The sequence below is a fragment of the Dipodomys spectabilis genome, unplaced genomic scaffold (genome assembly GCF_019054845.1).
Source record: "Dipodomys spectabilis isolate Male_0828 unplaced genomic scaffold, ASM1905484v1 ptg000363l, whole genome shotgun sequence".
In the NCBI taxonomy this organism is placed as follows: Eukaryota; Metazoa; Chordata; class Mammalia; order Rodentia; family Heteromyidae; genus Dipodomys; species Dipodomys spectabilis.
Genome location: NW_024871040.1, coordinates 5,200,834 through 5,224,472, shown reverse-complemented (window position 1 = coordinate 5,224,472; position 23,639 = coordinate 5,200,834). Strand labels below are relative to the sequence as shown.

At 50.3% G+C, this 23,639-nt stretch overlaps 1 protein-coding gene across 1 annotated transcript in view; it reads left to right on the top strand.

The window, feature by feature from the left end:
- The window catches only part of Cabin1 (calcineurin binding protein 1), a 147,688-nt gene that overhangs the window by 110,907 nt on the left and 13,142 nt on the right, over nt 1–23,639 (top strand). The window contains exons 30-32 of the mRNA XM_042666163.1: nt 20,353–20,516; nt 21,365–21,461; nt 22,293–22,973. Of these exons, the coding sequence (XP_042522097.1) occupies nt 20,353–20,516; nt 21,365–21,461; nt 22,293–22,973 (942 nt within the window). The remainder of the gene's footprint in view (nt 1–20,352; nt 20,517–21,364; nt 21,462–22,292; nt 22,974–23,639) is intronic.

Here is a 23,639-nt window from a genome sequence, read left to right as displayed (position 1 = left end):
ATGTCTGGCTGGCCTATAGAGAGTCCCTTCTAGATACCAGCCTCAGGTTCAGGGATTATTGCAGGTGGTCTTCATCAGTGAAGACTGTACATAATCTAGGGAAGAGGTATTGATTCCTTCCCAATTCCTGATACCCCACAGTACCCCAGAGAGTAGTCAGATAAACAGACCTCAGGAACATCAGCACAGGGACTTCCCACCCACCCTTTTTGATCAGGGCTAGAGATACATCAGAATAGGAAGGAGCTGGTTTATAACAGCCCAGCCATTTTCCCCTCAGGACCAGTGGTGATTGCTTTTGTGTACATATCTGCTTGCCTCTTTGTCCACATTTCAAGGAGTATGTTAACCTCTGTTAACTTGCTGTGGGTTATATTCTGGACCCATCACATTATCAACAAGGGCTTGAATATGCAGGTATTGGTTCCTGTTTCCCAGAGATGCCAGAAGGTAAAGCAGATTTGCCCAGATCCCATGGCCAATCTGAGTTGAAGGAGGGGCATTAACCTCAATGTATCTTATACTGGTGCTTGGATTGGATTGAGGCCATTAGCCTCAAGCAGGAGCATTCCCTGTTGTCCAATGGAGACAGTAGAGTGCCAGTGAGGGGAGGATATGAGCATCTGCACTAGAAGGTGAGCTGGGATCCCAGGCTGATGAGAGGTCAGTAGCTAGCTAGACCATGATATTAAACAGGGATGTTCTTGGTGGCCAAGTACTGTACTGTCACAGCTTGGACACTATATAAGTATGGCCCTGAAGAGGCTGGCTAGCTGAGTTGTGCCACTTCTCTGTTTAGCCCCCTTACTCAGGCCCATTCAGGGTCTGGAGCTCCTGAGACCAGCAGCAGCAATGGTGGAGGCCATCATTTTGTTGCAGTACATGCAGTATATGCCTGGCCTAGATTGACTCTTAAGGGATCCAGCAGGGAAAATTTCCATGACAGCTGTACTAGGACCAACTTCACTTTATTTGGGTTTTATTGGTCCTTTTTCTGGCCTGCCTCCTTTGGTCCCTAATAACATGTCTATGTGGCTTAGGTACTGTTACTGTCCCCATTATAGAGATGGGTAAATTGTTACCAATAGGTCCACTGGCTGTGAAAACTAAAGTCTCTTTCTGCCCTCTGCCTACTGAAAGGAGAAGCCTGCCATTTTCTTTGGACAGTAAGTCTCATGGACGTAGTGCTTGCCAAGTGTACTTCTATAGCGGTGGGTGCCAGTGATTGTGGCACAGTGGCCGAGGCCCTCACAGAGGCTGGTGTGACTGTGCCCCCTTGAACAATGTGCAGAAGCTGAAGGATTGGCCGAAGATCACACAGCTGGCAGGTGGCCAGGCTGGGATTCCAGGTTCATCTGATTCCAAGGCCTGCACTGTTAGCCACTGTATCATTGGGGATTTGGAAGCTATATCCCAGCTATCTTATTCTGTTGTGGGTAACCCAGAAGAGCAATAGTGATAAATTGTGTCCAGGTGCTGCAAAACTCTCCTCCTTTCAAGAAGTGGAGTCTCTTGTCTATCTCTTGCTTTGACTGGGAGCTGAGTAGGTTACCTTGACACAAATATGAAGCCCCTCCATACTTCAGCCTATTTCTTTAGCACCTTGCCTGGAATTCCACTGCCCATTCTGCAGCCAGGGTCCCTTGCAGGGACTCTGTTCAGTGCTACTGTATCCTGGCCTTCCCTAACCTCACCCACAGCCTTGCCTAGGAGTCAGCTTCCTTTGGTAAGTGTCAAGCCCCGCCTGAGTTCTGTTAGGAGTCATTTGTACATGTGCTTTTTGAGGTCCTCAGGCCTAAGCCCTCCAGCCCTCCTGAAGCATGGGTGCTGTCACTTGAAGGTGAGCAGACACTGAGAAAGATAAGAGGGTAAGATCAGATATGCTTGTGAAGGACAGAGCGGAGCCAGGCTTTCTTCTAGGCAAAAGATGCAGAGTGAGCAGTAGACATAGATGGGTGCATGCTGAAGGATAGCCATGCACAGCTTCAGGGTGTATGCTTGATATTTGCCTGGCTGGACACAGGGCCTTACCCTTCTGGGCCAGGTGTAAAGTATGAACTTCCTCACAAAGACAGAAGGTATGGGTGGAAAAGCATCTTCAAGACTGCCACAACTGCATCTAGAATTGAAGGTGGCTGGAATAAGGTGTGGGCTGCACTGAGAGCCACTCTTCATTGCCTTCCTGCCTTTCAGATGGGAAACTGAGGTCCATACCTAAGCTAGGATTTACGTGTTTTAAACCAAATTAGTAGCAATAGAAAGGATGGACAGTGGGAAATGGTAGAGACAGGCAAGAAGAAGGACCTCAAGCTCTGTAATGAGGTAAGAAAGTATCGAGGGCTAAGGAGTTGAGTCAGGAACCCATTGGTTCAGAACCCTTGGTCTGTGTGTTTCCTATGCCTGTCCAGTGGTTAACACAGCAGGATGTTACTGACAGATAAGCAATAGCCTCAGTGAGAATACCACACTAGGCCATGTTGGGAGAATGGTGCTTATTGTCCCACCCCAGGTAGCCTTATCTTTCAAATCTCCCATCATGTGTTTCTCAAAAGAAATAATCTTAGCTTGGTTGTAGCTTTTTCTCTTCCCTCATAATGCTGAGTCACCAATGATATACCACCTCTGGCTGGCTTCTCTGTTCTTGGCCTCCCTCCTGGAGGCTGAGAGGTCACCTGGCCTGGCTGAGCTGCATCCTCATCTCTAAGATGACCTGAGATGTGCGGCAGGGCCATACTACTGGTTTGGTGAAAGGAAACTCAGTCATGTCACAGTGGGAATCAGAGGACATAAAGGCAGGGAAAGAGTTTAAATTGAGGAAATATGAGTCTCTTGGCTGTAGTAGGAATTGCTGCAATCGTGCTATTTTTAGTACTGCTGAGATGATCCATGGGCCAGTTGCACAAGGAGAGTAAACAAAAGAAACACTTCAAGTTCTTGAAGGTGGAGGGAGGGATTCCTGTTTTGAAGCATGTTAAAAGGGTTAGCACACTTCATGGATTCTGAGATTTTGCCCAACCTCTCCTTTCTTTCTGTGTCCTGAGCTCTGTAGACTTTGTGGAACTTTCAGAGCTTCAAGCTTGTTCAGCCTTAGATTTGGCGTGGGTCAGATATTGAAGTTCTCTCCATTATCTCCCTTCTTGTCTGGGGAATGGGTGAGTCCCAGAGGCAGTAGGCTGAGAGGAACTGCCCAGTTACCTTATCCAAGAGCCCAAGAGCTAGCCTATAGTGAGGAAACAGGCAAAGTAAGGGCAAGACTATTGCCACAAATGCCCAAATCCTTCCCTCAATAGACCGCATCATAGTTCAAAGACTTGCCACGCTAGGCTAGAATTTAAAAAAAAAATTTTTTTAATCAAATGCAAGCAACTTTTAGACTGTTCTTTCCTTGTGTACATTCTTTTCAGACCAGGGACAGTTTTCACCTCAAGATGTGAATTCAGAATTGTGACAAGGCCAGAATACTTGGGCAAAGCAGTATAATTTCCTAAGCCCTTGACATTCATGGTTTCATTCCTCAGGACAGTTTTCCAAGGATTACAGAAGCCCAGAAGGTGGCTTAGCCATAACTTGGAGAGTAGTACACTCTAGAGCCCAGGACTGGGGACCCACATCCTATGGACAAGCTTCCACACCAAAGTTTCCACCCAGCTTCTCAAGAGCACTGTTTTTTCCCCACTGGGCCTGCAGTGTTGTATATACATCCCTTTCTGACCTCAGGTCTGGTCTTCTCCATTCTCAGCTGCTCTGCTCTGCTTCACTCCTAGTGTCCAATCAAGGGCTCTCTGTTTAACATTCCTGAAGAGAAGAACATTTTTGGTGTAGATTTCTTTTCCCACTTGCAAGTTATTTTTCAGTTTGCTCCTGAAACAAGTGGTCCTGTCATGTTTTTCTGAGACACATGCACAGTGGTCTTAGCTGGAGCAGATCCTTGTATCTTCTGTTTTGTCCTTCCAGAACACACTGCTTTAGACCCAAGTGCTGGCCAGACACTGCCTGTCAAGGGCAGAGGTGCACTTACAAGTGAATATGTGGGGCCTTTGATACGGGTCTGGAAAGTGAGGTAGGGTAGGCAGCCTGTTAAGGCTCATGACAGAGTGGGCAAAGGTTAAGTGAAGTCTGTGGCTTCTAGGAGGGCATCTTTAGGATGAAAAGATGAGGGGGTCACTGTAAGAATATGCCCTTTTCAGAGGGGAGATATCTCAGTGGCAGCCTCCACTTTGTTCACTTAGCCCCTAGAACACTGGGCTCTTACTCCAAGTGGGCCTGACCATGAAAACCCAAGCAAGGGGCTCAGACAGTACCTCTTATATCCCTACTGCAATTGCTCCAGTAGATGAATATGACCTTGTGGGAGGTTAGGTGCCATCATATTTAGCTTGAGGTAGATTCTCATGGTATCAGTGAGCCTAGGGCTGCCCAGAACTTTCTGGAGGCCCTGGTTGACCCTCAAACCCTATATTCTGGGGCTGTGAATGTGGCTCAGTGGTAGAGTGCTTGTCTAGCAGGCATGAGGCCCTGGGTACGATTTCTATGTACCACATAAACAGAAAAAGCTGGAAGTTGCCCTGTGGTTCAAGAGGTAGAATGCTAGCCTTGAGTACAAAGAGGCTCAGGGACAGTGCTCAAGCCCCAGGACTGGCAAAAAGAAAAAGAAAAAAGAAAACATTCTGACCTGAGGACTTATCCTTTATATGTCATTATATTGTACAGAGTTGAGGCCTTAAGCCAAGAACTTATAGGTTAGGCTTGCATGTGGCAGGAGAAGCCCAGAGCATCTGAAAACTCCAGCTAGATCCTTTTCTTACTCTCAAAGTTTAGTCCTGCTGTTGATTTTCTGGTCCTGACCCTTTGTCCTCAGTTTCTCCATTTCCAAAGGTGGGCCAGTCAGATGAGGTCAGTGGTTTTCCAGACCTTTCTCCAAAAGAAACTTTTTCATATACCCAATGGAAAACAAATGAGAGGGCAACTGCTCCAGCAGGGGCAGGAAGGGCCAGGCCCCACCCCCTTGGCTGTACCTCTTCTGGCCCCCAGCTCCCAATGAGGGGAGATATACCCTGACAGAAGTATAGGCTTCCTTTCTGCCCTGTCCCCAAAAGACTAGCCAGCACTCATTCTCTCTGCCATTCTGCTTAGTTTAGTGACCAGGCTTACTTTCTAGGTTGGCTTTCTGTCTGTCTAACTCCCTCTCCCTTTCCACTTTTCCCTTCCTCCCTCTTTTTTCCCCCCTGCTTTTCCTATTTGGAAAGTTTGACCACATTGCTGTTGCTTCTGAGACAGCATTGGATTTGAAATCCTGGAGCAGCCCCTGTTACCATGGTAACAGGTTGTGGCCCACAAATGTCCCTGGGGCCAGAAACTGCCTGAGAGGAACATACCAAGGTCTCTATCACACACGGGCCTCTGTGGTACATGTTCTTTCCCTCTTCTGGTCTGAGTACTAAAAGCTGTTGTTTGAGGTATTCAAGTGGGGGCTGGGGCATCTAAACCACACAGCTTTGGAGGAGTTTTGGATACCTGGGTAGAAGAGGCCTATTTTACCCTATGTTGACTCTGATGGGAGGGGGAGGAAACTGGATGGTGTGGACTGTAAGACCCAGTAGGGGACTTTGTTATATTGTGAGTGTTAGTGTCTCCAGTCAGAGAGGCAGATGAGCAGCAGTAAAACCTATGTCTCCAACTGGTTGGCAGTCTATAGAGTGTGTGTGTGTGTGTGTGTGTGTGTGTGTGTGTGTGTGTGTGTGTGTGTGTGTGTGTGTGTGTGTGTGTGTGTGTGTGTGTGTGTGTGTGTGTGTAAAAAAAAGTAGTATAGATATTCATTGGCACAGCCCAATCCAGCTTTAGGGTCTGGACCTTGGCTTCATAAAACCAGAAACCTACCACTCTGGGGTTGTGAAGTCACTTAAACTTTATTGGTCACATGAATCAAAGGCCAAATCTTGTACCTAAAGAAGCCTGTGGCCATACTGTAAGTGGGCTCCTGCTGGCCCACAAATGAGTATGGTAATGACAGCTTGATCTCCTGGATCTTGAAGCTGGCAGACAGGAGCCCTCAGCCTCTTAGATTTTCAGGGATGGCCCTAAAATAGATAAGCAGCTGTCTGACCATGGAAATGGTTAGTAGTCTGTGGCTTTGGATGTTCAGGTGCTTTGTGAACAGTTAGGGTTTGTGGAACTCTCCTGCTTAAAGTGCTAGTAAGTCAAGCATGCCAAGTGGGCAGATTCACCAGCCTTGACTCTCGGTGCTCTCACATGACGCCTAGGAGCCTCAAGTATTTCCCCTTTGTGAGGGACAAGGAAGGTGACCCTCACTTTTGCAGAACTTCCCCATACTGGGCCTCAACTAGAGATGACTGCTTGTCTCATGAAGCTTTGGAGAGCACTGACATATACCAAGGCTTGGGGTACAGGGCATCACATGGAACAGTGGTACCACAGGGTCCGAGAGACCAGAGCCCACAAAGCCTGAGAGCCCTTGTGAGCAGACTCTCTCCCAGGCATGTTGCTCCACATGTTCCTCACTTACCACAGGCCTCCCTCTTGCTGTGAAGCACCTAGCTCAAGCCCACCAAGCCCACTACCTTCTGTCCTCTTCAATGTGCACATCTGTGCTAGCCTATGGATGGCAGAGAGGGTCAGGGGGTGCTGTCAAAGTGTTTATGGGAGCCCATTGGCCCCTTCGGAGCTGGTATGGCAGGGAAAGCATGCTGTGGAGAGCTAGGTGCTACTAGTGGTAGGTCTGTAGGCCTTCTGGGTGCTGGGCACTGGTTTCCAGAGAACCAGACACTTTCCACCAATAACAGCTTCTTCCTGGCCTGGAGGTGATGAGCACATGTTCTCAGCTTCCTTTGGTCTGACTTGATCTTACAGGAAGTAGATAATCTATGAAGTGAGGTCATGAGCTTTGCAAGGTGCAAGTGTCATTCTGGCACCTAGTGATAGTATCTGCTCTAACAACTGAGGACTCTGGATTTAGCCAGCCCTAGGTGATAGGTTTTAGCTATACTGGCCATATTGCTGTGTAACTGCCTAGTGCTCAGGCTCTCTGAAGTGTTCCCATGTATATTGTGTCACAATCTCACATGGGATTGTGAGAGGCTGTGAGTTGAGTGGCAGCTGGATTGAGAAGTCCTTATTTGAGATCCTACCATAGGAAAACTCAGTTGAAGGCTCTTGTCCTCCCTTAATAACCCGTAGGTGGCTTATACTCAAGTATATCCCTGAAAGTGAGTGGATTTTAGAAGCCCACATCTGTTTCTTCTAGTACTGGGCAGGGAAGCCACCTTCCAAGGGCAGAAGGTACAGGGCTACAAGGGACAGATTGGACCCTAGCCTTTTCATACTGGGGGCACCTGGCAGGGTACAGCTTAGGAATACTGGTGGGCAGGAGCTAGCCCAAGGATAAGAAAAATGGGAACTGGCCAGTTCAAGGAGGGGCTGTCACTAGAACAAGTGTCACCAGGACTGGACAGGTGGATCTAGCCCTTTGGGTGGGTTTATGGGGAGGGTGGAAGAGCTCCCAGCTCTGAGGTTATTAAAAAAACTTAGAGAAGTGCCAGGTGCTGGTGACTCACGCCTGTAATTCTAGCTACTCAAGAAGCAGAGATCTGAGGATCACAGTTCAAAGCCAGCCTGGGCAGGAAGGTCTGTGAGACACTTAAATTAACCACCAGAAAACCAGAACTGGCTCTGTGGCTCAAGTGGTAGAGCGCTTGCTTGAGCTGAAGAGCTCAGGGATGGTGCCCAGGCCCAGAGTTCAAGCCCCACAACTGACCAAAAACAAACAACAACAACAAAAAACTTACAGAAGAGCAACATTCTTCCACGTAACCTACATAGGGTGACCCATTTCTGCCTTGCGTTATTCTCTTCAGGCAGGTAGGAGGATCAACCAATACTTGGTGGACAGTTCCATGGCAACCTGCCTCACTGGGAGGAAGATGCTGTCTATATACTAGTGCTATGGGTACTGCCATTTTCTCTGGAGGGAGATTTTGCCTTCCTTAACCCTTCATCTGTAGAAGAAGCTCACTTAAGGCCTCACCAGCTCCCAGCAGGATTCAGCCTAGGGCAGCCCTGTCCTTCCTCTGGTGCTGTAGCTGTACTTGAAAGTGGGGGAGGGGTCATTGGATGCTATCTCTGGGGTTCACATGGGGTTCAGAATGGGAGGGAGCATCCTGGCCAGCCCTGAGGATAAGATGTGGCCCAAGAGGAGACTTGAACGAAGCTGCTCATGCTGTTCTTGAACAATCAGATCCTAGAGGATCCTGAGACTTACCCTGCCTAGCATCCCTCCCTCTGACCCCGCACCCCAGCTTAATACCTTCTTTCTGGGCCTTAGTAGCACATCCAGAAAATGAGGCACCTTCCAACTGTAAAACACACTCCCCATGGCACACCCCCTCCCCCCCTTTCAAGGATGTTACTCCAGAATTCATAGCTAATGTGGCCTTTTTTTTTTTTTTTTTGTCTGCCGTGGGGCTTGAACTCTGGGCCTGGGCGCTGTCCCTCAGCTCTTCAGCTCAAGGCGAGCGCTCTACCACTTGAGCTACAGCGCCACTTCCGGTTTTCTGGTGGTTTATTGGAGATAGGAGTCTCACGGTGTCTCCTGCCCGGGCTGGCTTTGAACCGCGATCCTCAGATCTCAGCCTCCTGAGTAGCTAGGATTACAGGCGGGAGCCACCAGCGCCCGGCTGTGGCCTTTTTTTTTAACCCCACACACCCACACCTCTGCCCATCACAGGGCACTGTGGGCATAATTCCAGGGAACATCATTCACATAGATACTATCTGTGGCTTAAGGAAAACTTCTGAATGCCTCAGCCATTGTCATTCCAAACTACCCCCCCCACACACACACACATACACATTCCTGACTGCCCCACTTTGCCCTGTCTGAGCTTCCTGTACTGAGAACTGTGCCCAAGATGCCCCATGCCCCACAGTAGATGGGCAGCCCCCCTACCGCTGCACAGCTGCCAGGCCAGGGACCCCACCAGGATTGGCCTGCAAAAGTCAGTTGCGCTGCTGGGCCCGCTTCCAGATGAGCGCCGGCGCAGCGCCCCATCCGACTCTGCCGCCCCGCCCCGGGCCCGCTGGAGCTAGGGAGCCTCCGCGGCCATGGCCCAGCTCCCGCCCTAGCTCTCCTGCACAGATGCCACGGCGGAGCCGGCGGGTAGGAACTTGCCCACAGCCAAGGGCGGGTACTGGGGCCAGGGCTGCACGACCACCTCGCCTTCCCTGCCTGCCTAGCTTTCTGCTTTTCTGCGCTTTGGCTCACTCCTTCCCGGGTGGGCTTGACCAGCTGCTGCCCACCGCCTCGGGTGCAGCAGGAAGCCCGCGGCGGGCTGTGGTTTCTCTGACTCCACTGCGGAGGAAGTCGCTCTAGCGATAGGGTGAGGCGCCCCCATGCCGGGGCTGGGCTGGTGCGCTACTCAACATCAGGTGGGCAGCCAGGCTGGCCTAGGCGGCGGCGGCACGCGGGGGCGGCCAGCACTGGTGGAGACCGTACACGCGCTGGCGCGGGGAGCCCGGGACGAGCCCAGCCCGACCAGCCCGGGCCGGGAGCCGGCGCGCGGGGGTGTGCGCTGCGCCGCGCCGCGCTGCACCGCGCGAAAGCGAAAGCCACTCGCTCCAGCAACTTGGCGGTAGAAGGCGCCGAGGAGAAGCTGCGCGGAGCCGCTCCCGGGGATGGTGAGCGGGCCACCAAGCCGGGTGGGCAGCGGCACCCAGGCGTGGCGCTTCCATAGCTATAAATAGCTGGTGTGCGGGGGCGGGAAGATGGTGCCAGCACTTTGTAAGTGCCCGCCGGCTCAGAGCTCGGTGCCGGGCCAGGTCCTTGCATTAAACATTCAAAGTAGAAGGGGTGAGTTTGGAGGGTCCGGGTCGTTTGGGTCCAGGGCGTGGGGCTGGCACGTGGGGGCGGGGCTGGCCACTGGCAGGTGGCCCCCGGACCCTTCCCACGCAATTTGGTTGTTTGTCGGTTCTGCTTTTCCCGGGAGGGGGAGGGGACCTAGTGCTCCATGTCTCACTTGGCAGAAGAAGCTGGAAACGGCAGGCGCCAGCTGCAGGCAAATTGCAGGCTTCCCCAGCCCCTTCATGCGTTGCTCGAGGACTTATTACCAGTGATGGCACAGGGAATCCCTTGTTCTTAGTAGCCCAGCCTGGACAACCAGAGTCACATGGGGGCGTGAGTGGGGGCTCCGCGCCCCTGGTGGCCTCCGCATAACCCTTCAGTCTGAGAGGCTTTCCCAGATGGCTTTGAGGTAGACAAGTAGAAACTTCCTGCCCCCAGGGGTTTTCGATCTGGTCTCCTTTTCCCACTCCCCCACTTAGGACTGAAACCAAAGTGTTGCCTGAGAGATGGGATCCCTCAGCTCCTCTGGACATTAAAATGTTAGGGAAACTACCTGGAAACAGATTTGTACCTAAATTCCAGGGCTCCTGAGAAGGAGGGTCCCAGAAAGGAGCATCTGTGGGGTACTTACAACCCAAGTCCTTGCTCTCCTTACTTAGGGGCAAGTGGAGTACAAAGAATCCGGGAAGCTGAATTCTGCTATAGTCAGCTTTGCTAAGTTGTCCCCTCTCCCACAGAGAAGTGTAAGTGAAATTATGTGTTGGAGAAGCTGGGTGGGCACCCTGTGAGTATTGTAGGACTCCAGGAGATGAAGTCAGCCTCAGTTACACAGATACTACACGGAATCTATCCCTTCATACTCTATCCTCTCCCTTCTCAGATAGCTTCTTGCTGTTTGTGTGGTTTGTTGTATGGGTTTGTGGGTACAGGTGATTCTTAAGGCTAGGGATTCTGTTCGTTTCCCCACAACTGCTCCTGAGCTTGCTGCTCACTGTCCAGATCCTGATTCAGCTTGAGGTGGACTTTTCAGCTCCGAGGCTGTCCTGAACCCATATAAAATTTTGTGCTTCTGGAGGAGGGAGAATCAAAAGGCCCTAGATCTCAACCCTGCTGAAAGACTTCATTGCTCTCTAGCTCCAGCCACCACTTGCCAGCTGGTCCTTAGCTAACAACAGCCTGCTCCTATATCCCATGCCTGCTGCTTCTGAGAATGGGATGCCAACATGCTCCCAGCCCTCGCCTTTTCTAAGCACTGAATCACTACTCTGCTCCCTGCCAAGAAGGTCTGTAGGAATCCCTCTGCCAGGGAGCTAACTCTCCCTTGGGTACTTACAATGCTGTTTTCTTTGAACAGAGTTATTAAAGCTTAAGTTGTCTGGGAAGCCTTGATCACCCATCTTACTGTGGACATCCCCCACTGTGTTAGCTTAGACACCCAAATCTCACCTCCAGGAGTCCAGCCTACTATCTCATGCCCTTTCCCTTGGCTCCCACGAGTGAGCCTAAGTAGACAGAAGAACTTCATAAAGAGGATATTCACCCAATATTTTTCTGGAGAGTCAACCCAGATGCCCATTTTCCACCTGCCCAGCAGAGGCTTTTTTTTTCCCAGCTCCTTCTAGCTTTTCCCAGAACACTTCTCAGAATCCTTTTTCTTTGGACCCATTACCTTCCATTTTTTTTTTTTTTTTTTTGGGTCCAGTAGAGGGCCTGAACTCTGGGCCTGGGCACTGTCCCTCAGCTCTTGAGCCACAGTGCCACTTCTGGCTTTTTTATTTTCGGCTTATGTGGTGCTGAGGAATCGAATCCAGGGCCTCATGCATGCAAGGCAAGCACTCTACCACTGAGCCACCTTCCCAGCCCACCTTCCTTCTATTTCTGAACCCTGAATCTTTAGGTGTTGAGGCTCCCTGCATCCTGGGAAGGACAGATGTGGCTCTGGGAGCACAGGTGGGACTCCTGGAGTTCATGGAACTGACTTACCTCAAGGTTAACCAGAGTTGAGGTTTTGATCTGGAACATTCCTTTTCTGGGCAATGTGCCTGCGGGCAAAATAAGCAATCAGCTACAGTCTCTATCTTTCTGGCCCCCAGCTTGTCTTTGAGTTTTCTTTTCCTCTGGAGCTTTACTATCTGAGACTTTGAGGTATCTCACAGATCATAAGTCTCAGAGCCAGGGGCAATGCAGCCCCTCCTACCTGGATACCTCTGAAAAGCTCAGTCTATAACCAGTGTTCAAACCAAGGTTCATGACCTGCTGAGGTCATGCTAGGGCAACCTGGTGGGCAGTACCTGAATAGTCTGGTTAGGACCCAAGAAGGTTCCATGCAGACTCAGGGATCTTGACATGGGGAGTCTGGGTGAGCTGGAGAAGGGAGAACTCATTGCTAGCTGCCCAGTGGTCAAGTTGTTTCCTCGTCAGGCTGAATACCCCACATCCTCCCATCAGCAGTTCATTGCTCTGTCTTTTCATGGTCTCTCTGTTGTGCCCTTAACAACCTTTACTTGGGAAAAGAGGCCACTCCCTCTACTGCCTTCTTGCCTGAGCTTTGCCTAGCATGCTCCTGGGTGAGATCCTAAAAATTCAGGTTAGAGAAAGGAGCCACATCTGAGTCCTGTGGGGATGGCAGCAGGAGATGACTAGAGCAGACAAGCTAAGTCCTGGGAGGACCAAGGTTGGAGGCCATTTCCTAATACAGAATACAGTGTGCTTAATTTTGACTGAGGCACCTGAGGATACTAGTGGAAGACACTGGCCACCTATTAACCACTTCATTCATGGGCAGACCTTCTAATCCAAGCCTATCCTGTAGTGGGACTCCAGTTCTGACTCAGAACAAGTGGTTGTTTGTTACTGTTTCCATATGTATATATGTAAAATGGAGGTTTCACTGCCAGCTGGTTCCTTTGGAAGTGAGAGTATGGGGAGAGACTCAAGGTGATCCCACTTTGGGAGTCTTTGGGCATCCTGAGCATGTCATTCGAACTTACTTTTCTTCTCTGGGAGACAAGTACTGACTTGATTATATACTATACTTAAGAGTGTCCCTGCCATTGTGGGTGTACAGTGTTTTTTGATTCCCTTCCCAACTTAGTTCAGCTTTGACTGGGTTACAGCCTTTGCCCCTCTTCCTTTCCTGTTCTGGCATTCCCAGAGGCACTTGTTTTCCCAGGAGACATTTGTGCCTTTATAGGCACAAAGAGGAGGCTCTAAGGAGAGTCCATAACTGAAAAGTGGGATTTGTAAAGGTGACAGATAGCCTTGAGCTATCCTGTCAGAAGTGATGTGAGACCCAGATATGGTGGTATATACCTCCAACCCCTGCATTTGGGAGGCTGAGGAAGGAAGATTACAAGCTTGAGGCTTGAGGCCAGCCTGAGCTATATAGTAAGAACGTGTCATTAAAAAATAAAAAAACAGGGCAGGAAGGTGGCTCAGTGGTAGAGTGCTTGCCTTGCATGAATGAGGCCCTGGGTTTGATTCCTCAGCACCACATAAGCAGAAAAAGGCAGAAGTGGCGAAGTGGTAGAGTGCTAACCTTGAGCTGAAGGGCTGAGGGACAGTGCCCAGGCCCCAAGTTCAAGCCCCATGACTAACAAAAAAACAAACAAACAACTTTATCCCAAAAAATAAAATCCAGGGCTGGGAAGGTGGCTCAGTGGTAGAGTGCTTGACTTGTATTCATGAGGCCCTGGGTTCGATTCCTCAGCACCACATTAGCAGAACAAGCCGGAAGTGGCGCTATGGCTCAAGTGATAGAGCGCTAGACTTGAGCTAAAGAGCTGAGGGACAGCGCCCAGGCCCAGAGTTCAGGCCCCATGACTGGCAAAAAAGAAAAAAGAAAAACAAGCAGGGAGCGGTGGCTCACACTTGTAATCCAACCTACTCAGTAGGCTGAGATATGAGGATCGCGGTTCAAAACCAGCCCAGGCAGGAATATCTGTGAAACTCTTATCTCCAATGAACCACCAGAAAACTGGAAGTGACACTGTGGCTCAAATGGCTCAAATTAAGCTGAAGAGTTCAGGGACAGCACCCAGGCCCAGAGTTCAAGCCCCAGAACCAACAAAAAACAAAACAAGTAAAGCCAGTGGCCTGAGTGGGGATCCAGAGGAGAGAGAGATGAGATGTACTGTGAGAATGAAAGCATTTGAATTTGTGGCCTCAGGCTGCCAGGATACATTGGCTGTGGGCTGAGTGAAAAGGCTACATCTAGCAGCCATGCTGGGGTGCAGGGTCACAAGGATACAGGAATGTGTATCAAGCCCTTCCTGCCCACATGAAGCTCTTCATGAGTGTGGGCTGACCAGGGAATCTGGGAAAAGAAGAGCCTAGGTCCCAAGCCACAGTCTGCAGGAAATAAGCTGTGAGCCCAAGCACAGCTTTGACTAGCTGTCTACATACTGTTCTGCAACTGCAGGAGCTACTTACATGTCTTGCCTTTCCAAGTAGGATACCATCCACCAAGATTCCCATTAGTGGACTCTCCCTCACCAGCTCACCAGGCTCCAGATTCCTCCCCTCTGAAACCCCCATGTTTTCTAGTTACCTTGTGAATGAATAGTATTCCCTTCCCCTACCTCTGTACCAGGGCTTAAACTCAGAGCCTCATGCTCTTGCTTAGCTTTTGTTGTTGTTGTTGTTATGCTGGTACTGGGGCTTGGACTCAGTACTGGACTCAGTTCTGCCTGAGTACTGTCCTTTAGGTATTTTGCCCAAGGCTGGCACTCTACCACTTGAGCAATAGCTTTACTTCCAGCTTTTTGCTTGTTAATTGGAAATAAGAATCTAGGGAGTCAGATGCCAGTGGCTCATGCCTGTGATCCTAACTACTTAGGAGACTGAGATCTGAGGATTGTGGTTTGAAGCCAGCCCAGGCAGAAAAGTCCCCATGAGAATCTTAACTTATTAACTATTCAAAAACCAGAAGAATAGCTGTGGCTCAAAGTGGTAGAGTACTAGCCTTGGACAAAAGAGCTCAGAGTCAGCACCCAGGTCCTGAGTTCAAGCTCCATAACTGCCAAAAAAATAAAGTCTAGGGGAATTTTCTGCCCAGGCTGATTTCAAACCAGGATCCTCAGATCTTAACCTCCTGAGTTAGGATTACAGGCATTAGCCACCAGTGTCCAGTTTGCTTGGGTTTCTTGATCATAGGTGGTACTCTACCACTTGAGCTACACCTCTAGTCTGGTACTTTGTGATTAATTGGACATGGAGTTTCAAAGACTTATTCTGCCCAAGGTGCTTTGAACTTCACTGGCACCTGGTTTTGAATACGTTTTAGGCATTAACCCACCACCTCCACTTACTCAGCTTTCAGCTGAAAGGAAACAGTTTAGGGGTCCCCAAACCACAGTGACTGTGCTCACTCTCCCTGGAACCCCAGGCTTGCCCTTCTGTGATTGTAGCTTCTAAAGCTCCATTGCCTCTACATCAGTGGGAAGATACACAAGGCTATGGAAAGGGCTGAGGAACTTGTATTAAGCCCTCAGCCCAGAGTCTGAGGCTCTACAAATTATTTAAGTTGTTGGAGTCTGTCTGACTCTGACTTCATCTGCCATTGAGGATCCTAGAATTACTCTTGAGTGGTGGGGTGGGCTGAGTTACTTGGGATGAAGATTTAGCACGCAGGAAGAGTTTTGAGTACAGTCTCATGATTTTAAGTGCTCTGAGGTTGCCAGTGTGGGCTCCAATTGCCCTTGGCTCTCCCATGCAAGCATTTTCCCAGCTGCATTGGCTACCAGGGAGCCTAGCCCAAAGAAGTAGGGGCAGATCTGAAGACAGCATGTGTGCCTGCAGAGGTGGGAGGGGACAGTCTCAGGGAAGGGCTCTCCTCATGGGACTGTCTGTTGCTCTGGCTCCCGCTTCTGCTCTTGGCTCTCTCAAATCTGTGATCTTGCTCCATCCTGTCTTTTGGATTCTGTGGGAGTGTTAGCACCCAGTGCTGGCCCCCCTCCCATCTGCTCTCAGCAGGTCTCCTTTCAGGCACTGCTGCCCACACTCTTCTCATCGGGTTTGACTTAGCTCCCCTTCTGCTTACTCCTGGCTCCTCACCCACGCCCTTCCTGAGGCCCACATCTGTGCCTTCTAAGGTGGTGTCAGGGGGCTGAGCCTCATGGCTCTGCTCATGTGGCCATGATAAGGAAGATGGAGGAACAGGTGTCTTTGCTTGCTGGGTGCCTGTCTTCACCAGGCTGGCACAGCACCTCACCAACACCTTGGCTCTCTCTAGGACTTTAGCCCTGAATAAGTCAGATGTGGGAGGAGTAATTGGGAGGTTGGTTTTGGCTCCTCCTTTTTCCTCTACAAGAACCCAGGTTTAGACCATCCATGAGCCGCAAATACAAAAGCCTGGCTCTACCTAGCTCAGGTGAAGTGGCAGTTGTTGGCTTGCTTTCCACCTGGTGGCTTTGTTCTCCCCCAGGCCAGCTGTCTCTAATGGCCAGCTTCATGGCTACAAGAATTAGTCCTGCCCTTAGTGGCTTACCTTGAATTTGCACCAAGTTCCACACTAAGAAGAAGAGGTAGTGTTGCTAAGGACTTCTGCTGGAAGAAGGAAGCCTGCTGAGATCCTGGGCTTACCTGCTGGCTATTATTCCATGACTGGTGGGTGGGCAGAGCAGGGCTCAAATGTGGGAGTAGAAGGAAATGAGCCCATTTCAGGAGAAGGGGAGGGAATGGTGCTCAGTACCCAGTGATCCCAAGAGCCCTATGCTAAGGCATGTAAATGAATAAACAGCAAATAAGTGAACAAGGGCACTCAAACCAATCAGAGCCCAAAGAATTGTATCTTTTAGTACCACCATTCCCAAGGAAAGGCCAAGAAATGAACCAAGATGAAAGCAAAACCCATGCAACTATAAAATGCTGCATTTCATGTCTCTAGGGCTGGTTTGGGGCATTTGTTAGGGCACCTGTCATTCCCTTCTGGTTTTCCATGGACCCACTGCCTGATCTGTGTGGTCTTCTGTTCTTTCTGAGATCTGTGATGTTATGTTACTAAAGGGAATGGGAGATAGGGATGCAAACCATGTGCTAGAATGTGTGATACACAGGTTTCTTGGTGTATGCATTTGTTTATTAGCATCCAAGTGCTCACAGAGGTGCAGACCATGTGGCCCAGTGACGGAGAGCGGGGTAGAGAAGCATCTGCCCGCATGGGTTTCTACTGCCTAGTTCCAGCCTATTGGAAAACATGTGCCTTTAAGAACTTCTGTCTTGTGTAGGTTTCTTTTTTCCCTTATAATGAACATGCTTCTGTTGCCATAATCTGTCCTTTTTCTCTTGTGAAGCTTTTTTGTTGCCATCAGAGGGGTCAGGTCCTTGCCTAGAAAGAAGGCTTGAGTTGTCTGTCCTTCCTTCAATCCCTAGCACAGCAAGCACTTGACCCAAAGGTCAGAGGCTAAGAATGGGAGCCCAGTGCCAACAGGCTGGCAATAGAGAACAGGGAGAGGCAGGAGAGACAGAGCATGCAGCTTGGCCAGCATGGTCAAGCCGCTTCTGAAACAGTCCTGTAAACATTCTAGATATTCCAAGAGGTGCATGGATGATCCTGGGGCATTAACTTCAACAAGTTGGAGTCAGCCTCTGCCCCTAACTGGTAAAGGTGAGCTGGTGCCCAGTTCCAGATGGGCTGACAGTACCAGGCTATCCTCGTACGGTTCTAGGTAGCATATTGGTGACTGTTTGGTGAGTCCTCCAGATTTTCTCCATGTGCTCATTCACACCTAACACACACAAATACATTGTATCTTCCATCTTGAACTAGGGAGCAAGAATCTGGAGCTCCTCTGCAGAATTTCTGTGTTCCCATGTCCCTCACCATTTACCAAAACTGCTATACTTCTCTAACCACCTTGCTAAGAGCCAAAGTGTGGCTCATCTCTGACATCACCTTCTTGGCCTGTTTTTTTCAGGCAAGAGGGGTGAGATGGCTTTTGTCTGGTCCAAGAGCCTAGCCAGATACAGAAAGCCCTTTTCAGCCTGAATGCCTGTCCTGCTCTGCCAGGTTTGTGTCAAGGCCCTTGTGACCCAGAACTGAAGCAACGCAAGCCTACCCAATCTAGGATACTATCCTAGTTAAAAACCCACCCAATCACCACTTTTCTACTAGTTAACCCTTAAATAGATGAACAAGCCCCCTCCAGGGGTAGTTAGCTCCTCGGATATATGGCTCAAGTCTTGGCAGTATTGGGGTTTAGATAAGCATTAGGGTCTAGGCAACCCCTCAGCCTATTTTACCATAAGGCTTAATAGCCTTTGAAATGTCAACAGGTGTCTGAGGTTCCTAGTACTCCTGTTTCTCTCCTCCTCCTCCTCTTCCCCAAGCCTGCTAGTGCCTGTACCCCAGCCCCACTAGTGTGGAGCCTAGCGGAATGTGAGGGAGCAGGGCTACCTCTCTGCCTTTGGGGTACTACCAGGGGAAAACTGGAAAAGTCAGCTTCTCCTCACATATACACCCTGATGGCAGGCAGACTGTCCACACCAGATTAGAGTACAGACTCCCACATGACTTAAGTCATCAGGGTCTCTGCACAGGAAGGGAGATTTGGTAAAAACCCAGGGATATTCCAGATCCTCTTGCCTAACACATGAGACCTGTAAGCTGCAGGTCTCTCATATACCTCACACAGCATGTGGTCCTGGACTTTACCCTCTCTGGTGTGGAGAGGCACTACTACAGCTGGTGGTTAAGGCCTATAGGAATCCTTTTCTCAAAGTTGTGGGTGGTTGAAGGGCCAATCCCAAGTCTTCAGGCTGTGTGACTCTGAATAACACCACTTCTTTTGAACTTTGGCATTCATGGATACTACCTGGACACCGATATCTGGCCTCACAGGCCTAGCAGACTGCAGGGACGGCACCTTCAGAGGCCACTGCAATCATACCTAGGCCATCCACAGTTCTGGGAACAGAGGAGGAAGATGCTAGGCCTGGGGCCCTTGACTCCAATAGTGGCCACTATAGTTCAGTGCATCCATCCTACCTCAAATGTGGTGGCTTTTGCAAGCTGTTGTAGACCCACATGTGAGGAAGGCACAGCACTCACTGGTATTTGCACAGCATGTATGGACAACTTGGCTTTGCTCTTGATGGATGCCACTGAGGGCAGAAGGTGGTGTGAGGTCTCTACATAGTCCGTAGGTTACTCATCTGTCTGCTTGGTGGTTCACTGTGGAGGGCACAGGCTAAGAGATGAGGGGTTTAAGCTCCTTCCATGCCTGAACAACTGAGGACTAGAGGTGTCCTAGCTCCCTTCCCAGGACTGCTAGAGCAGTATGGGTCCAGGCCTCTTCACATACCATGAGCAGGCAGTGAGCAGGGCCTGGAAGGGATACCACCTAGACATTCATGAGGCTCCATGCTGGTAACCAAAGTCCCTAGAGCCCCATATTGCAGCCTGACATGGACCTAGCCCATGCTAGGAGGAAGAAGAAGAGGCCATGTCACTTGTAGCACTAGTCCATTCTAGGCAAGAATTGTTCCAGGGATTGACTACAGGGTCCCATTTGAAAGCTTGCTGATTCTTTACAGTTCCTTGAGGTACTGTGCCAAAGTCAGGCCTTCTTAATATTCCTTTACTCATTACTCCATCCCACTGTCATCTCTGCCTCCCCTTAAACCTTGACTGGTCCCAAGTTGTCAGATGCTATGCTGGTTATCAGGGCTGTAGAGAACCAGACTCTAGCTGGTGACGTTAGGGAATACCTGGTGCCACAGTATTTAGGCATAGCCAAGGGCAGTAGGAGGAATGTTGTTGCCAGAACAAAACGTTGTTACTGAGGTATTTGAGGCCTGGGCATCCTAGTGATTTTCTTTCTTTTGTTCTTTCATCCTTTTTTTTTGGTGTCAATTGTGGGGCTTGAACTGAGGGCCCAGGCACTATTCCTGAGCTTCTTTGCGCTCAAGATTAGTGCTCTACCATTTGAGCCATAGTGCCACTTACAGTTTTTGAGTAGTTTATTGGAGATAAGAGTCTCATGAGGGCTTTTCTGCCCAGGCTGGCTTTGAACCACAATCCTCAGATCTCAGCCTCCTGAGTAGGTAGGATTACAGGGGTGAGCCACCATCACCCAGCCTTGCGAGTGATTTTCTAAGACGGCCAGGAATGACTGTGTGAGAGCAGGGCCATACCAGAGCCTGTCTACAGCAGTGGCCAGAGGTCTCCATGGCCCCCTTTCTGTTATCAGTTCGGCCTCTGAGAGTTGCCCATATGGCTTAGTCTGCACCTGTGCAGACAGGTAGCTCTGCACCTGAGTGCCATTGTAGGGGACAGGTCCAGTAAACACATAATACAGCCAGAACCACGTGTCTCATCTGCCACTATTAGTAAGGAGAGAATATGTTGAGGTAGTCATGCATCTCTCCTCCTATAGGGTGCCATGAAGTCCCCAGTTGGGTAGTATGCCTCTAGCATGTTCTAGAGGATGTTAGGGAGGGTGTCCCTGAGACTCTGGCCATAGCAGTCCTCCTCATAACCCATTGTGCCTGTCCCACAGGGCATCTGGCGGATCCCCGTGGATGAGATTGACCGGCCAGGCAGCTTCGCCTGGCACATGAACCGTTCCATCGTGCTACTGCTCAAGGTGCTGGCCCAGCTCCGGGACCACGGCACCCTGCTGAAGGTGTCCTCTATGCTGCAGCGGACCCCAGACCAGGGCAAGTGAGTAGGCCATCCACATGAGTAACCTAGTGTATACCTCTGCTGCCATCACCAGGCCATCTACCAGGGCTGTCTCCACTGCTTCAGTTTGGTCCTGAGCCCACTGGTCTAGAAGCCCAGCCACCAGTTTCTCCTCAATGACTTCCTTGTTTCAGCATAGAACCTACAGGGCACCACTCCTACCTTCAAGCATCCTGGGATTAACAATGTGGTTTCCACATTGAGACCCTGGACAACTTAGCCTCCCCTCCCCCTAGCTCTCAGAGATACTATCAGGTGGTGAGGCAAAAGCCAATAATGATTAGGTGGGCTGCAATGATGCCTGGACTTCAATAGGAGCCAGGAATCCCTTAGCCAGAAAGGGGGAGGGCATATAACATCTGCTACATGCAGGGATGAAGGGTTCCCAGGAGGTGCAAGGCTGTGAAGCCTCAGCCTGGATCACCATCCTCCTATTCCTGCACTGATTCTTGTTCTGGTTTTATTCATGTGGCTTATCAGGTAGCATGCCACAAGCTCAGGAAGACAGGCCTGAGAGGGAAAGAACTATGCCTCCCTCGTTATCCCACCCCTGAGCAACAGGCAGGGCCAGTCTACTGTGGCCCTCCCTGCTTACAGCTAGTCCAGAGGGCTCAGCAAGGTGGAGCTAACTCAGAGACCTGTTGATTGTGGAAATGGGATTGTGGGATGCAGTGGACACCTTCAGAGAAGCAGACCTCAAAAAATAGATTGGATACAGGGATACACACATTCTCAGGGCAGGGATAATGTCCTGGGCTGCTACCCATCAGCTTTATGTGGTATCTAACACTCTCTCATTCCTTCTGGCCACCTCTGGGTGATCATAGGAAATATCTGCGAGATGCTGACCGTCAGGTCTTGGCACAGCGGGCCTTTATCCTTACTGTGAAGGTGCTAGAAGACACACTGAGTGAACTCACCGAGGTATGTTGTCCATTGCCCCTCTCCATGGCCCATAAAACGTGCTTTAAGACCCTCCCCAGGCAGTGCTCTTGATGGTACTGCTTGCATGTTAGGCAGGTCTCTCTGTCCCCACTGGAAAAGCAGAACCCATCCTGACTCCCACTTCTAGGCCGAAAGGTCAGCTGGAACAATGAGTATTCACGCAGTTACTGAGGCCCCAACATGCTTGATGGTTGAAGAGAGTGATGATGACCATCCATGGGGCCAAACTCCCCAGCAGGCAGAGCAAGGCCTATGAGCACATTATGTGCATCTTCCAACCCCTAGGCAGGTGCAGCAGGACCCCACTGCACAGCCAACTCCAGAGGCCTAGGAACTGAAGTACCCTCTCAGTGGGTGGGGCTGCTGGAAACCCTGTTTGCCACCTCTAGAGCCCATGCCCAGTGTAGTAGTTGGGGCTTGATGCAGCTGCTCAGCACTCACCCCTCCTTCAGACCTCATACACAAGGCCAGAAATAAGCACAAGCAGCAATGGCCCCAATCCCCTTCCTACACAACCCCCTGAGGCTTACATCACTACTCCACAGGAGAGCCAGGTGGTCACATCCCAGCTAGATCCAGGCTTTCACAAGCAGTAAATAAAGGTCCCATTAGCCCCTCTAACTGCCATTGTTGTAGAGCTTAGGACAAGTCTCTAGGCCTGACTTATTCCTCTGATGCTCGAGGCCAAGCCCTAGCCAATTAGTAGAGTAGATGTCCATAGCTAAGATTGTCATTGAGTTGAGCTCAGTGACAATGAGGTGCTTTTTGTATTGGAGAGACCCTACTGTCTTGTCTCTGGTTTCTTGGCAGGGGTCAGAACATCCAGGACCCAAGGCCTCTGGCTTCTCCAGAGCCAGAATGACCACCGATATCTCACACAAGACCAGTCCCGAGGATGACCAGGAGAAACTCCCTCACCCCAAGAAGTCTCCTCTGACCGATGTCTCAGGGCCAGAGCCTGAGCCAGGGGGCACAGTGAGCACCTTCAGTCACCAGCCTATGGCCATGGATGCAGGAGACAGTATAGGCCAGGGTGGGGAGCAGAAGGACAGAGAGAGTCCACGAATGGGGTCCACTGAGCCCATGGACACCGGTGAGGCCACTGTTTGCCGCATAGACTTGGAACGGCCATTGTCCCTGCTGCCGAGCCATCTCCCAAGGGACCGAGGCCCAGAGAGTCGGCCTGCTGAGCTGTCTCTAGAGGAACTGAGTATCAGTGCCCGGCAGCAGCCTACTCCACTCACCCTAGGCCCCCCTACCCCCACCACCAACACAGCTCCCACTCCTGCCACTGGGGCCAGAACATGCAGCCACCTAGAAGAGACACCCCCACGACCCAGCCGAAAGAGGAAGCTTCTGGAGGACACAGAGTCAGGCAAAACCCTCCTGCTGGATGCCTACCGAGTGTGGCAGCAGGGCCAGAAAGGTGTGGCCTACGACCTAGGCCGAATTGAGAGAATCATGTCAGAGACCTACATGCTCATCAAACAGGTAGGTGAGCAATGAGATGGCCCCAGGGCTGTACCTATCCACAGACTTGATGTCCACAAACTCTACCTGGGTCCTTGGCTTTCTCTTCTCTAGGAGGCTCATTCCTGAGTGTCAAGATGTACTGGGGCCTGCCCCTGGGGTGGGTTTCAGTTATCATACCCACCACATCCCCTCTTTTTGCTTTTGAGGCTTTCTACAATGAGAAAGCAAAACAATCAGTTTTAAAAACTTGTGCCTTTAAGGAATATGAATGAATCTGTATTACAGGTCCAGCACAGGAAGATGAGCCCCCGCCCCTGTCCCTGTCCCAGTGAGGCCATCTGGATACATTTGGGGCACATCCTTTGAGCTTAAGAGGCTAACCACTGTGGCCCAAAGAAGCTGTCATCCTGTTCTTGTTGCTGCTTTGTTGTTGTTGTCTTGTGATGTATAGACACATACATTAATCTTCTCTCAAAATGTCAAGTGCTAACTTCCATTTGCTTTTGTTGTTAATTGCTTAGAAGACAGTCAATGTACTACTGTTTTCCTTGCTGGTAGTGAAGCTGGCCTTTCCCTGTATTGCCTTTTTCCCTGCCTTGATGGCCATATATGGCCATCTACCTCAGGGCCTGCCCATTGCTTGTCCAGAGTGACCCCTTCACCTCTGGAGTTTTGGACTGAACT